General features: G+C 39.1%; 1 protein-coding gene across 3 annotated transcripts in view; it reads right to left on the reverse strand.

Moving 5' to 3' along the window:
• The window catches only part of map4k2 (mitogen-activated protein kinase kinase kinase kinase 2), a 41,270-nt gene that overhangs the window by 15,425 nt on the left and 8,833 nt on the right, over positions 1–17,012 (reverse strand). For 2 of the 3 annotated variants that reach the window (XM_034224835.1, XM_034224834.1), the window contains exons 2-15: positions 12,037–12,094; positions 10,739–10,829; positions 10,370–10,434; positions 9,463–9,518; positions 8,435–8,482; positions 8,281–8,323; positions 8,069–8,141; positions 7,231–7,362; positions 6,983–7,045; positions 6,797–6,878; positions 6,450–6,566; positions 6,186–6,264; positions 1,852–1,910; positions 1,717–1,769 (exon numbers count right to left, since the gene is read on the reverse strand). In XM_034224835.1, the coding sequence (XP_034080726.1) occupies positions 1,717–1,769; positions 1,852–1,910; positions 6,186–6,264; positions 6,450–6,566; positions 6,797–6,878; positions 6,983–7,045; positions 7,231–7,362; positions 8,069–8,141; positions 8,281–8,323; positions 8,435–8,482; positions 9,463–9,518; positions 10,370–10,434; positions 10,739–10,829; positions 12,037–12,094 (1,019 nt within the window). Of the gene's footprint in view, positions 1–1,716; positions 1,770–1,851; positions 1,911–6,185; positions 6,265–6,449; positions 6,567–6,796; positions 6,879–6,982; positions 7,046–7,230; positions 7,363–8,068; positions 8,142–8,280; positions 8,324–8,434; positions 8,483–9,462; positions 9,519–10,369; positions 10,435–10,738; positions 10,830–12,036; positions 12,095–14,822; positions 15,142–17,012 lie in introns of those variants that run through there. The other variant, XM_034224836.1, reaches the window with a different exon arrangement.

Here is a 17,012-nt window from a genome sequence, read left to right on the forward strand (position 1 = left end):
AACAACAAGAAGTGGCATAAATCCCTTTGGTTTCTACAAAACAAAATGTAATCAAGGCATTACAAAAATCTGGTCATCAGTGATTATTTGAGAAGTAACATGTTCATTTAACTGATGGAAAATGATGCTGACAGCTACACAAATAAGACCCAAGGTATAATAAACCAGAACGATCCTTTTCATACTAAAATAGTCACACCAACAATAATATTGCAAATGAATGAATCCTGCTACTAACATGGGTGTTACTATTACTACTGCTTTCAATACCAACACATATTACATAACAATCAGCCCATTAAATCAGCCTCTTTAATATCCAGATTTGTCAATCAGATTCTAGTGTCCAATAATGCCACCAAATCCCTTAAGGTTATTTCTATTTTTTATGCAGAATTGCAGACCATATTACAAACATTTTTTTCAACATTCCGTATAATTATTTGTTTCAGGATTTGATAGAGATTTTAGAAAATGTTTAGCTAATGACTTTACAGATCAAATGTTATGTTTTTGGCAAGTGCAACAAAGTAAGCTATCGAAATTGAAATGAATCAAATCAAATCAAGTTTTATTTATTTAGCACATTTATAAATGATTTTTGGTCGAGCCAAAGTGCTGTACATAAAATAAAAATAGCCTACAGTAGAGACACTTTACAGCAAATACAACAGCACAGATTGTTCAGAATATCAGTATGAGAAAAACGACACCCTCTATCCTTAGAATAAGGCTCCATACTACAACACAGTATCCAGTGCTCTTAAAACAGTACTTTGCTGACTTATCATTGTACTTCTTTGACATTGTCGGACTCAAGATGGATTTTTCTTTTAAGTATGATAGAGCAGAACTATAGATATTGTCCTTTTTATTCTATTGATTCTTCTTGATTATTAAAACATGGATCCTACATTATCCACAATGCAACTTCCCCATCAGCAGTTTGAATGAGATGAAGGTGTGTTATACTAGTACTAGCTAACGTAGCTAGGAGCGATCAGCCCAGGGAAGTCGAACACATGTCCCGAGGATCTAACTCACAACATGGTCCAATACTGGATGACTTTGCAAAGTTAGAAAATTGCAAAAAATACATCAATCCATATTTTTCAACACATGCACTGCAATTCAAATGTGTTTAATGGGGCTCACACTGTTTGAAAAAACGAAATAAGAACTTGCGAGGACATTTGAGAAGAGCTATGATTAATTAATTGTTTGTTCGATAAGAGAGACATTTTTTTTATCAGATGTTTTGTAAATAATAATTGTGAACTTGTTCAGAAAGTACTAGTTCTTTACACTTAAAGAAAGGAAGTATTGTGGCAGGGTTATTTATAGGTTGCAATGGTCCCACTTGAGATCAAATCGGGCTGTGTGTGAACCCTGAACTAAAATGAGTTTGACAACTCTGCTCTAGCCTGCAGCAGAGATGAAGAGCCACAGAGATCTGGTAAGCTTAGCTCTTTCTAACTCAACACCTTCAGATTTATTTTCCTGAAAATCAGGGGAGTTTCCCTTGAACACATACATTTGACTTTTCATGTAGAAATTCAAACATTTCTCAAGCCAGGAAGAACACTTTGGATTCGGAGGCACTATTGGACAGTGGGGAAAAACATTATCACTGTATTTTGTTGAGAAAGGAGTTCCATTGTTGTCATCAGAATAATTACTGAATGAACATAGAAGCGTGAAAAGAAGAAGACTTACGGCGAGTTGTCTTCATCTCCAGACAGACTCCAGTCGTCATCATAAGAGCCATGCTGAGGGGGAACAGAGCCCATTGGTACATGTCATTATGATACAGCACTGTCACAAAAATAGTCTGGAGAAAAAGAGACTTACCAAATCAGGATATGGTTCAGTGACTTTCCTCATTCGAGGCCCGAACTTCACTTGGTCAACTGGAAAGAAAACGTGATAGGAATGAGACGAGAGCTATGTAGTACTCACACAGAACTGTGGCTTGTATTGGTGTAAGACAATTAAAAACGAGCCTTGGTGTTCACACACAATCCAGACCTTTCCATGCACTATTGATGAGCACTCACCTTTTAAGTGTATTGTTAGCGCTAGCATAGGAGCTGCCGACAGGATGCACTCTGTAACCACACATCACCTACTATAGCGTCCATCATAAGCTAATAAGTATATACTATAAACTACAATAGATGATCACATTGTGACACTCAGTGGTGGAAGAAGTACTTACATCCTTTACTTAAGTAAAGTAGAAATACGTTGGTCTGAAAATATTTCATTAGAAGAAAAAGTCCTGAATTCAAGATATTACTTAAGTATGGAAGTATAGGAGTTTTGTCAGCTAAATGTACTTAAAGTATCAAAAGTAAAAGTACCCATTATGCACCATGGCTGTTTTTTATGTATTATATTATTATAGTATATTAAAAAATTCCTTATTTTAATTATTGACAAATACATAGGAGCATTTAAACGTTGTAGTTTGTTTATATTAAGACCATTTCAGATTCTTTGTGCCTTTGTCACCAGTGGTGTAAAGTCACTAAGTACTGTACTTAAGTACTTTTTTTAAATGACATATTTCAAATTCAACTGCTACAACATTGATTTGATATGACTATTAGCTTGTGATAGCTAATGTTAACTAATGTTACAACCCTTTACAAAAGTTATATTAACATATCTACGGTGCAATTTACAGATAACAAATCTAATATATCGTATATACATGTGACATAAACCTTCAAGAAAAACCCAAATAAAAGCTAGATAAATAGCCAATCTTGCTTTCTTACACAAGCTAGTGCTAGCTAACTGAAATACAGCAAAATGACACAGCAATTTTGTATACAATTTTTGTACACACACACACACACACACACACACACACACACACACACACACACACACACACACACACACACACACACACACACACACACACACACACACACACACACACACCACACACACACACACACACACACACACACACACACACACACACACACACACACACACACACACACACACACACACACACACACACACACACACACACACACTTCTTCTTCAAAATATTATAGAGGATTTGGATAAAGATTTTCATGGACATTCATGGTCCCCAGAGGCGGAGACAATGTTCTTTGGAACGTCTACCACATTTTTAAAATGCCCCCTGAAGGTAAAATAAATCCACGTGTGTCCAAACAATGTAAAAATTCATTGTCTGCAAAGGATTGAACTCCCTGTGTACCTTTACTTTAACAACAGCATCAGGTCAAAATATGATGTCGACAAGCCTCTAAGAGCCCTTTGAAATAACAGTCAAAACTCAACTTTGGATTTGAATAACCCAAAAATAGAAAGTTTAGATTTAGGTCAGATTACAATACAGTAATTGTTCTCTTAATATGCATTCCATGATTGTTTTGCATCACCATTGATTGCTTCCAGGTGTATACACTTCAAGATCCAATCTAATATTTTACCACATATTGGATGATTTTGGATTAAAACAACATACATATAGACATGTCTACATTCTGTAAATGTTACAGCATAGTTACAGCCTTCTACAGTTGGTTATTCATGTCAGTAATTCCATTACATTTTTATTTTCACCACCTCTGATGACCTTACTGAGACGTGATGATCAGGAAGTATCTAGTTGTTGTTTACCACAGAGAAGCTGAGCTCTCAGTGGCAGTGTGACTCTGAAGCAGAGGATTGGAAACTAGAGAACCAGAGAGCGGAAGTAGCTCTCTGGTCTCACTCAGCTCTCATTGTGTTTTGGTATGCCTGCCTCGATAAATAGAACTTCTGTCATCATTTCAACTTAGAAACTTGCCTTCAAGATTTTCACAATCAACACTAATGAAATGGTAAATGTTGCTTGTCATTATCAAACTAAAACTACTATGTCTTACTCCATTTCCACCTTCTTAGCAGTCATTGGTTTCACTACAGTATGTTCATTTACTACATTCAGTACAATGTATTGAATGTATAAGACATTCATGGTTTCCAGAGAATGAATCCTATTGACTTTGGTGATCCGCTGTATTCATATAGGATGACATTTCTGGTTTTGAGAGAAATGTCCGATAGATTGCCAAGTTTGACTAAGAATTTTACTTCTTCAAGTATTGTAAAAATATTGATGATGTCTTTACTTTTCTTCAAGATTTAAATGTCCGCAATACCTTGATTTATGAGCAAAAACCTGCAAAACTCATGACATTATGAGCCAAGCTGTACCACATTCCCCTGGCTGTGGACTTTTCTTCATGATTTTAAATAATGCAGAACTGAAACTTTACTGTTTCAATACCTTATTTTGAGAATCATGTTTTTCTACGTAACCCTTCTAAAGTCATTTTACAAAACACACTTAACTTCCCTAAGATTAAATGTCAAAACATGAATGCTTAATCTACACAACATACAGATTGATTTAATACGATTACATTTGGACACGTTTTTTGATGCCAACCTTTTGAAGGCCCAATCCATCAGTAATCTCAGTTTAGCAGCAGCACTAGCCATAACAGTAGCAACAATAGTAGCAGCTTGAGCTTTCAAAGCGCATATTGGTCAAACCGAGGTGCAGGTGATGGATGTGTCTGTGGCTTGTGTGCCTATGAATAGCACACTGTATATAAGGGAAGTTGAGGTCAGGTTGATTTACGATCTGGTACTGGGCAGAGTGTGAAGCCAGACAATCACACCAGAAACCTTACGCCACAAGAAGCAGCATGAAGTCATTCAGCAGTGCATAGGAGCCCCACTGTCTGTCACACACACACACTGGCATGTTCTCAGTGCCATCCTCTGACGCTGCCCCCGTCCCACACGTGTGGACGGGTTACAGGACGGGGGCCGCCATCAGCAGGCCCACTGAGGGGCTTTTGTCCTCATTCATATTATGGAGATTACAACACTGAATACTGGGGATCATAGCAGACAATGAGGCCACTCTTCAGCAAGCACAACCAACATACAGTATATTTAGACATGCATACAGTTACAAGCACTGCCATGAAGTGCTGGTCAGGAACACTGTATTACTGTGCAGTTTATGGGTTATATGACAAATGTAAATGATAAAGAGCTGCATGAACGTTATGAATGTTGTGGTGTCTACACCAATCATTTAATTTTTCTCAAATTTGGATGTTCACATAAAATAATTTATATAAAATCAATACAATAAAATTAATTGAGTGACCAGGTTTTGCCTCCCTCAGAATCTGTGTCACATGTAAGTAAACAATTAGAATGTTGGTGTTTTAATGATTTATCTATCACCATACACGCTGTTTTATGTTTGCTTGTGTGCTGTTTTAGCAGATAAAGTATTCATGAAACAGCACCTGATCGGAATGCAGCTCTTTGTGGAAGCTTTTTCAAAACCATACATTGTTTATATCTAATGTTATTTAGAGTTTCTAAGTTGTGTTGCCAATTCCAGAAATATTGCATGTGCTAGCTGGGAAGAACTTTATTATTCTAATGTCTTCATGTGTTAAATGAACTAACTTAATAAGTCTTCGGTTTCAATAGTTGAAAATGTAGATGTTGCACTGTGGAAATCTGTTCACAAATTTGTACCAAGGGGAAATGGTCATTCACTTTTAAAAAGACGAATCCAGAATAAAACTAACATTCTGATTAACGATGAGAATATCTAATATTTGAGTTACATCATTATCTATGACATATTATTATTAGAACTGATTAGATATGTAATTTAATTATGGTTTGATCACGGGCACCTTCTTTGTGAATAAATGACCTCCGCCTGTGTCGGGCGAGGCTCTAAATGAATGTTGATTTTGGGACAGATGGCAGAAGGCGTACAGTTTTCCGACCACATTGCTAAGTGCATTATTCTCTTGAAGATAACATTATTTGGCAAATTGTTGTACGATTGTCTGATCACAATAGTGATATTTGGATGTATTTGTTATTTTCAGGGAAATCAAGTTTATTATTTAGTACATTTGAGTCAAGTGGAATAGTGTGGAAAAGGTGTGTAGGAAAACGTCACCTAACCACATGTGGCTTCAGAAAGCTTAAACCCCAGGATTAGCTACTTCACAGGGATAGGTCCAGATCCAGGAAATATTTCGCCAACATCAACTCAGCAAATTGAAATGTTCCTAGAACAGTGTTGTGTATGGGTGTGTTCTCACATTGTTCCTCAGACAGGGTCCTCTCTACAGGCAGGTGTTTCCCTGCTGACTGGATCTTGTCCGGAGCCACTTCCCCAACCTGTCAACAGATCATTAACATGACACACCAGCAACAACACGGAGCGCCACTTTCTCTATCATTTCTTTATTGTCTTTCTTTCTTTCAGATTTTATTGATCTGTGTGAATCTTTGCTGTACTGTTTTTTTAAACTGGCAAATAAATATCAACAGCATCAGTTCTGCCATCTCCTTGTCGTACTGACCTCTAGCTCGTTGTCGTCCATGCTGTGTGTGTGTGTGTTGTGGAGCTCAGGGTTGTTGGCCATGTCCAGCAGCTCAATGACCAGGTTACGGGTCAGAAGCTGTGTCACAAATGGATGCTGGAGGAACAAGAATCAGATTATGGCGATGAACAATAATACAAGAAATGTTTTGATCGAAGAAAATCATGTCATCTTTCTCAAAACTCTTCAACAGACCAGAGAATCAAACGTCCCTGGATACATACGGCTTAAAAATAGGACTTATTGCATTCATTAATAGTGCATTTATGAAGACGGATTGCTAGTTAACTGCCATTGATAAATGACGAGCTATAAAGAGAGCTAACCTGCAGCAGTGTCTCAGCGGAGGGCCTTTTACGAGGGTTTTTAATGAGAGCCATCTTCACAAAGCTCTGAAAAGCTGCTGACCTGCGGAGAGCAGAGAAGTGGGAATTAATTGTACAGCGAACAGATATGGATAAGATTCAAGGAATGAAATAATTGCTGTGATTCTAAAAGAAACCCAGACTCACCATTTGGATTTATCCTTTAGTCTAGGAGGCTGGAAGTTGCTCTTGGACATCAACATCAGCGCTCTGAAACATTGTTTTAAATGTCATGGGGCTGTAAAATGTCTTAAGTGTTTACATGCATACTGACTGTCCAAGAATAAAATACACAGTTACATAACACAAGTCTCTTCTGTTAGTCTCTCTGCTTGGAGTCCATTAAATCTGTCTGAATCCATCGGTCTGACTGTCTATTCTTTTTGCTGACTCGCCTCATTGGGTGGAGGTCAAACATGGGCGGTTGGAGCTCAGCCAGCTCGATGGCGGTGATGCCAACAGCCCAGATATCACACAAGTGGTTGTAACCGCCCTTTTTCTCAACTGCTGCCACCTCTGGAGCCATCCTGCACAGAGGAGCAGGAGAAAAGTAGAAAAACATCTGATCTGACACTCATGTACACAGTATGTATCAGATACTGGCCATTTGATTTGTTGATGCAGTTCTCATTATTTTCTTATAAACAGCTGCCGACTATAGTCTATTAAGTGTAGCAGCAGGTATGTATGAGTACAAAACAGTGTTTGTGTTAATTGTAATAACAAACATGTCACCCTGCCTAACTGTGTGGCTTAATTTATTTATTTTTAAATAGTTTTAGGCTTCAATAGAGACCTTTGACACTGAGGAAGAGGATATATAAGACGTTTCATTTACACAAAATACTTGTTCGTAGACTTTTTTTCTTAATTTGGCTATGACCAGTATATTTGTTGACAATATAAAAGAATGACACCAGTTCAATGTGGGAACTGATTTACCGTATACTATATACAGTATAGACTGCATCAACAATATTGCATTGCTAGGTGCTGTTACAAAGAGCAAAAATACCCTCTTTCTGCCCTTAAATCAATTCATTTTCATTCTAGACCTTGGGAATAGTATGTGTAACAAAATATTGTAATATATATATATATATATTTTTTAATAATAAAGAAAAAGTATATTGGCATAGTTGCAGCCCTTTCACTCTGTACAAATTCTTACAGGTTGAATCTCAGTCTGCACAGTAATGTAATCAAACCAAGCGAGTGCTTTCTTCTTCTTACCAGTAGGGCGTTCCTATAAAAGACTTCCTTTTGGCAACGGAAGCGCTGATTTCTGCTGCCACTCCAAAATCAGCTAAAACAGAAGGAACACAGGGTCACACTGGAGCTGAGAGGATATAATCCATTATGGATGTTCTAATGAAACACACTTGATGAGTGTGACTAGCTTAATGGATATTGCAGATGTGCACAAGTGTGTTTCCAGTACTGACCCAGTTTCACATCTCCTCTCTCGGTCAAAAGGATGTTGGCTCCCTGCAGACAGAGCAGACACACAATGAGCTTGTGTTCACATGCTTACCCACACTATAATCATGTATGATCACAACTATCCGGCAGTGAAAAAGCCTGAACAAATGGATGTACCTTTATGTCTCGATGCATTTTGCCAGTTTCGTGCAGGAAATACAAACCCTGAAAAAGCACAGGATGAAGATTAGCTGTTAGGCAGTTTCAGAACATTAAGAATAGGACTTTAAGTAATAGTTGCAAGCTTAATTGATTACACAAATAATATTTTAGGATTAGATTCAAGGGGTGGTGATATAACTGTTAGCCACTTGTGTGATCCAAACATTGTCAAAAGCTCAAAAGTGTCATGAAGTCCAAAAGTCACAATTTGTTTGAAAAATATAGATGTAATTATTTGTTATCAACACTGCTCTCACAGAACAGCGTGATGATGACATTAATGTAGTATTTTATTATTATGTCATTTAAACTTCTTTTTATTGTGTGTATTGAATTTGATTATTGTGTTCTAAGGCCATTCATGGATGTATTTGTAACTGCTTGTGGCTATAGTTTTACTATTTAGGTGCCTCTAAAGTCAGTGATCAGACATCATTTCTTTATACTGATCGTTATATTTGAGTTTAAAAAAACACAATTTCATTTAAGTATAACTCAAATACCTTAATCTGACATAGAGAAAATAAAATATCAGAAAAGAACATTTCAGACAGAAAAGGAAAGCTGAAACAGAAAGGGAAAAACCAAGAGTAGTGACAATATGAATCCTAATGCAGTGACTGCTGTCTTCTCTTATGCTCATCCGTCTGTTTAGATAAGGTGGGTGAAAGAGTCCTTCAGAGATATATTCTTGCTTAGTTGTTTAGGTAAGAACCAGAATGTCTTAGCCTCTAATTCAGTTGGTTGTATTGTCTACAACCTGATTATCCAATAAAACTGTGCATTGAGCTGAAGGTCACTGACAGACAGTCTGTTGTTCTGCAGCTAAATCTACCTCTACGGTATATTTAGCCATCTGGCGAGGTTAAATACTAGTTAGCTCTTCAGTGGCTGGGAAAACACATGAGTCATCCGTCAGCAGAGTATCTTTAGAGTCTTCACAACGCAAAAGCAACAAGCTGCCTTTCACACAAAAGCCTTACCTGGAGGGTTTCTCTGCACACATAGGCTATCTGTTTGTCCTTTAATGGGCCCGTCACTGGGAAGAGGAGTTTGATTAATAGCTTGTAGAAGGGGGAGAACACGAAAGAGCAAGCAGGTACATTTCTAAAAATAGATTCCAGCTGGCTTTTCAGAGCTCATTGTGCTTCTTCCACATCTGTTTTACAGGAATTATACTTCTGTCTCCAGAAGATTGGCGGTGATTTGACATTTTGGAAATCATGTCTGCGGTGTAACCCAGAGGGAAAAGATGACATTGAATTTAGAGATAGTCCAGCACATGTGTAGCGTAGTGTCGAACACATATTACAATCAGAGGAAACAGAGCTAAATGTAAGAACTGAATAACAATTGGAGTTGGTTTTCATGTTCTTCCCGCTGTGCCAGCATGGTAGGAATTTGACATTTCCCCATTCTGTTCATTTTCAGGTTCATATTTCTACTGTGCTTTAATGTTCTAAAGCTCTTTATTGTTCTCATACACCTCTTTTCACCCTCTGTCTGAAACCAGAGCCCAGTCTGCTCTGATTGGTTAGCTGGCTGGCTCTGTTGTGACTGGTCAACTGCTTAGATTTGTCCCGCCCCTTAGCCTATCACGTACAATGTGTTGGAGTGCTAGCCAATAGAAGCAAGAGTGTTACAAAGGGATGTCACTCTGTTCAGGAAGTAAACAAAGGAGTCCAATGGAGGCTTTTCAGGCAGGGGGGATTTTAGCCTTTGCAGACCATTTACATGCACACAAACCGATAGAACACACTAAAGGAAAGGGAGAGCACTGAAAAGCAGAATAAGGCCTGTATAAATAAAGTAGCACTTTAAAAATACATTTCAATTGTATGTAACACTAGAACTACACTCAGAATGCTTAACAATTATGTGTATTTATACCGTGGTACATATCCTGAAGTGAGCCCCCTCCGCAGTACTCCATGCAGATCCACAGCTTGGTGTTTCTGGAGAGAGACACACAACTTTTATCTTGGTGTTGGTCATGAGCTCTGCTTACTCTCCAGTCTATCAGGGGTTGTGAAAGCCAACATTAAAGCAGTCCGTATAAAATCAGTCACTCCCTAAAATTCCTAAATTAAACACATCGCCCACAAATACATACAGTATCATTGAGAACAATCACTGAGCACTAGAGCGAGTGGGAGAGGAATCCAGCAGCAGTGTGGGGAAAATGAAAGTCAAATTCCACATATTCAAGTCCACCAACAATCCGGGGAATCCCTCAGTGGACAGGATGAAGCGAGGTACCTGTGGTAGCTGCCGAAGTAGGACACGATGTTTTTGTGCTTGCACTCCCTCATCATTGTGATCTCCTGCTGGATGGACGTGATGTCATCACCTGAGAGGACCCACAGAGTTTAGTGTCTTTTCTCACAAAACTGAAGAATATAGACCAGTATAACTTAGAGTTAAGCTAGTAGGACAACTGGAAGTTATAGCATTGTATTACAAATATTTCTCTCTCTTGTGCTGCAGAAAGCTTGGGGTGGTAACTTTCTACATAAAGTTTGTAACTTTATCCTGAGAATCTAGACAGATAAAACAAACCTCATATTTCATACACTGAACTTTTGTTCCCTCTTACAGTGAATTTGCTTAGTGAGCTGATCTCTTTGCAGACAGTATAGAAAATATTACCACTAACTTTTCAAATGTATGTACGAGCATTTTATCATTGCTTTAGGATAGCCTTAAAAAAAGGAACTATTCCTTGGTTAATACATTCAAACTGCAAAGAAACAGAAGGATACTTTGGGAAATGTGAGTAAGATAAAATAAAATAAACTAATATATGAAATAATGTGTGAAATCAATACTGTTATATGTATAAAAAAAAATAGACCTAGCAAAATAATCAATCATTCGTCTTAAAGGTGGGGGAGGTAAGAATGGAGAAACCAGCTCGAGTGCGCTAGAATTTGAAAATACACAGCCGGAATAAATCTGCCACTTCCTTACAGAGCCCCTCCTCCAACACACACAAACGCGCACATGACCAATGAGGGCACGAGATGAGTTTGTGCCCAGATGGAAGGCTGACAGGCAGGTAGGCCATCCAGTTACTTTAGCCGGCTTCCAGAGATGATGTGTTTTAATGGATTTATTGTCAAAGCATTTCAGATATTCATTGCTATCGGGATGTTAAGAGCATTCCATGGAATATAACAAAAAGTGTTTCTGAAGTGAATATACCTGTAACATATAATACAATATTGTTAACAATCAATGTTAAAAACATAGTCAAATATACATTTGGAGGTATATCAGAATAAAATAATACAGATACAATCAAAGACATGTCAGCAGCTTGCATTTTCTTTCCTTTTAATCTCTATTGTATTATAGTTTACTTGTTCACATGTACATGTAGGCCTAGCTTAGCAAAAAGACTGGAAACCAGAGGGAAACTGCTAACCCTGTGTGAGCCTAAGCCTTCTTATGAAAGCGATATTTATCTTCTTTCCTAACTGACATAATTACAAAAATGTCACTCACAATTACATTCAAATGATACATGAATCAAACACTTATCGTGTGTGACATACCAGGGTCCAGCTTGACAATCTTGATAGCTGCCACTTCAGACGTCCTGATGTTACGAGCCTGAAAGGGAGGACAAATACATGGTTATCTATGCAATAAATAAAAAAGAGTTTATACAAATGTAGCCACCTTCTCCAGACCCAAACGGATTTTTTCTATTTCATTTTTTTAACGCAGTAGGTGGGTAGCTGATTTATGAAAGAAAAATACAGTTTTTGCTTATGAATAATGTACTAAACTAAAACAGAATTTGTAAAAGGTATGCACATTGCATCTAATGTCAAGGTCATCCAGAAGTAGTGGAGAGTAATCAGGTGACATTACCTTTTTATAGTGATTCTACGAATACCTGATTACAATATTTCATTTATTATTTGTACACGTTATTAGTAATTGCAATAGAATATATTTTTAAAGTAACCCTCCCAACCCTGGTTATGGGTAAGTTCTTTTTCCCATGCATAATGTCATTTCACTGAACTACATCTCTTCTCAAGTCAAATAAAGTAATACTTCAGCTCCTCTGCTCATGTAAAGCCGAGTGTGTGTGCGTCACACGTGCACCCTGCTGTGGTTGTGGTTAGGCCTGACTGTATGTTGTGCCTCTCACAGCTGGTATCAAGCTGCTCTATGCCCCGACAAGACATATTGTGTTCTGCACAGAAATGCAAGATGGCTTTGCATTTCATCACATACCTATAACTTCAGAGGACATGTCAGATAACACCAGAAAGAAACCGTGAAACCACCTACTAACTAACACCCTGACCATGACTGTGAGCGTACAAAGACACTCTTAGCCACGAACAAACCGTTACTTGCAGTCTTACTCATGTTCAAACTGTTATTCATAAATGTGCTTTTAGGAATTTACTCATAAATGTTCATTTTTTAACGCATACTTATAAATGTGCATATTTTTGCTAACAACATTTACTCAAGAACACACACTTATCAAGACCTCTGTTGGAATCCTTTGTTTTCTTCTGTAACATAGTAACATCACTATGTTACACTCGCGCTCCAACACATTGTACATGACATGCTAAGGACATGCTAAGGGGCGGGACATCTTCAAGCGAGCCGGCGAGCTATCCAATCAGAGCAGACTGGGCTCTGGTTGTCACAGTAGAGGCGCAAAATACTAATATACAGCTGAAATGAGCAGAACCTTGAAAAGAAGCTATAGCTATGACGGTTTGCCAATTAGATGGGGCGTACTTGTGCGAGCAAATCTCAAAAGAAAGGGAGATTTAGGATGAGAAAACTATTTCTTTTGAACACTTTGGCAATATTGTCTGTGTCATCCATTATTCATGCCAATAAAGCACATTGAATTGAATTGAGTGCGATTACATTGTGCTGTGGCTGCAGCACCTGCCTACTCCATCAAAATAAGAAACCTTGGCATGGACCCAGCTGCTCAGTGTGCTATCTTGATTAGTTCAGCCTGCTGTCTCACCTTGGCTTTGACCTTGTATTGATTCCAGAGGGAATCAGTACGAATAATACCATTGGCACAAAGACTTCTCTTACAGGCAATTCCAGGAAAGCCCCCTTATGAGTCAACGAGTGAGACTGACAGCAGTATCAATTACTAAGGAGTTATTCTTTGACTTACAATAAAACGTGTTTATTGTAAGGGTAAAAGGGTCAAGGAGTCACCAAACACATTTTAATGTATGATCTGGGACCCCTACAGATCCATAGAAGAGTTACCGTCTTGTTGTTGAGACGTGGTATTGGGCAGATGTTAAATAGATAGTCCAACTGAAGGACTGACTAATCAACCAACATCACCATCGTTAGAAAAGCAACACAAAAATGATCAGATGGCAATTAAAACTGGTTTATTTTAAGGCCCCAACGTGTAGAGCTTTATTTGCGATCTTTTGATTATTCTGATGGCATTGTTTTTCTAACTAACATATATTTTTATTCGAGTGATAGTAAAGTATTATGGGTTTTTATATCAGTGTCCTTGGTTGGATGCTGTCGGCAGTAGTCTTTGATACTATCATTAAAAGAGGAAAGACAAAATGTTTTGAATCCAATGAATGGCTATGAGGTCATTCATTTGTCACATAAATCACACTAAAAGCTCCATTCGATATTAACTATTCAACAAGCTAGCTATAAATAAAGACAGGCAAATATATCGATATTATGCTCATATTGTGATATGAGACAAGATATCGTATTAGATAATAGATATCATCATACAGCTGTATGTCTTTCTTTCTGGCTTGAAAGGCTGCGTTACAGTAAAGTGTTGGAATTTCCAAATTTGTATTATACGTTTTTATCCAACATTATGTCCACACTACTGACAACTATTTAATAAAAACCTCATTGCAAAAATATTTTTTATGAAAGCACCGATAGTCAACCCTACAATATTGTTGAAATATTTATAGAAATATTTGGTTAACCTTCCTTTTGTCCTTTAGACCCGTTTCTAAATATTTTGATGTCACATTGAGAGGGTTATTTCATCTAATGTCCACAAAAATAACACGGATGGTTCCAAACTACGTTCCTTGAAAAATGAAGGATTACTAACTCATTGAATTCTGGGAGTTGTATTTAAATGTATAGCATCTGTGGTCAACAGGTATCAACAATGGTTTACGTTCTTCTGAAAATATTTAATTCAGGAGGATAAAAATTGCGGTTGACGGGAAGACAACATAACAAAATATCACCCAGTCTCTATCATTTTTCACTGCAGCAACTTCAGATGTAAGTTCACTCCATTTTAATGTCATGGGTTTTAAATGTAATTTACCGTTGGACAGTTTCTGAGGGCCTCGGCACATTCCGTACAGAGTGCAGAGCATTAACACTGAAGTCGAAACCGATCTGTCAAAATATTCCACAATCCTAACCAGTTCAACCCCACGGGGGAAATCTGTGACCCACATGTTCTCACAACGCTTCATCAGAGGTGATGGTGGATGTTGTTTAGAAACAGCTATAGCCTACTGTGCTTTCAGCTCCCTCTATTCTCACAGGGAACATCACTCATCCCCATTCAGCTGAACTGACGTCAGATGGACTGATTCTCAATCTGAGCATCCAAAACAAAGGAGAGGGGTCTGCCTGCAGACCTCCACTCTCAGGACAGTTCCGGTGCAGACCTCCACTCTCAGGACACCTCCACTGTCAGTACAGGAAGTGACGATTCTGACGTGTGCTAGCTAATAGTGATGCTAATGATAGCTAATTCCTAATAGTAGTATGTGTGTCGTTTGCACAGTGCTACTTATATGTTATGTAAAGCCTGCATACTTATGTGTTTTATTTCTGTATTGTTACAGTTTTACAAAGTAAAAGAAGAACAGTAAAGTCAAGAAAGAAAACCTTGCATCTTTATTGGAGGAGTTTTAAATGTTAGCTAACTGTCTAGCTACGCATAGGGATACGCGCTGTAAGGGCAGAACAGTTCAATCATCTTAAGTGATGAAAAGTGATACTGTACTGATATTAACTACAATACAAGGTGTCCCTATATATATATATTCCAGCTGGGAACCTCCACCCCGCTGCGGGACCCGTGGGACCCGTGGGACCCCTGGACGGTGCGTCTTGGTCACGCTTCATATCGGCCGGCCCGGGAAGGAAGAGACACGCAGATGCGGCTTTCACACCAGCGCTTTTCCCTTTCTAGCTCCGAGCTAGAGCTTTTCTGGTTCAGCTCCGGTTTCCCTTTTCTGCTCCCGCTCTGTTCACACCGCCCAGCACCCGATTGGTGCTGCCGCTGCTGCGTCATGACGTCACCGTTTACATCGCTGATTTGCTCCCCAACGGCATTACGGCGCTCACAACAACGGGGAACTGCGTCGGGTCGATGATCGTGTTGCTTTTAATCACACGAAGCCAGAATAAATTGAATAACGACTTCTCCAACCTTATACTTTGCTCCAGAGTGCCGTGGTTCATTGTTTATTAATGTGTTTCTGCAGCATTTACCGACCGCTGCAGTGTTGGCTGCTCTTCTACGGGAGTTTATTCTCCTCCGTTAGCTCCCGGTTAGCTCACATTGCAGCGGCCGCTCTAAAGTATTCACTGTCCGAATCACACAAGCAGCTGATACATATCCCCAGTTCCCCTTAGCCTAAGTGAATGTGTGTCAGTCTGAATTGACGCTGTTTGGTATCACAACGCTGTTATGAAAGTTCCTCTGGTATAAAATGGGTGATGTTAGCATAGCAACCGAAGCTAAACTGACTACTTGCTATTGCTATCCTATTGTGGCATAAACCGTTTTCTACAGGCACATTTTACCGGCGTATTTTTATTATGATTCTACTTGTGATAGTCGGACACGACAACCTGTGCAGCCCATGTATTGATTCCATCCGATAGCTGCTATAAAACTAAACGTCTGCCTCTCTCCACAATGATCAATAACAGTGAACGGATGGTCAAAGTAAGGTACAAATAAACAGAATCACACGAAGCCTGGTTAGTGTTGCCTGACTTTATAAAGTGTGTTTATAAGCACTACTGCTTGTAGGCAGGCATGACAGTCGACCCATGTTCAGGGGAGGTGGGTTTAGTTTCCTGCACGCCTCGACGTAAGCGACGCCACTTCTTAGCTCCGAAGCTCTTGCCTCTAGACCGACAATTTTTTGGAGCTGGAAGTGAACCGGATTCCGGAGCTAAGAGCTGGCGCCGCTGCGGTGTGAACAGGAAAAAACGGTGCTTTTCAGGCTCCAGCTCCGAGCCGGAGCTGAACAAGCGCTGGTGTGAAAGGGGCAAGAGTGGGGGAAGTCCCCCACCCCAAAGCAGCACACCCTCCCGGCCATCAGAGTCGAACCCGCAGTTCGGAGGAACCGACCGCCAGAGCACCGGCACTAGGCCGGGCCGGCGCGGAGGCCCTCCGACAGTGGGTCGCGTTTGCCATTCGATCAGTGAGAGGAGAGGAGAAAAATGCAACAAAAATGGTCAAAATCCGTTAATATATGGATGTGGG

This window comes from Gymnodraco acuticeps, unplaced genomic scaffold (assembly GCF_902827175.1).
Source record: "Gymnodraco acuticeps unplaced genomic scaffold, fGymAcu1.1, whole genome shotgun sequence".
Classification (NCBI taxonomy): domain Eukaryota; kingdom Metazoa; phylum Chordata; class Actinopteri; order Perciformes; family Bathydraconidae; genus Gymnodraco; species Gymnodraco acuticeps.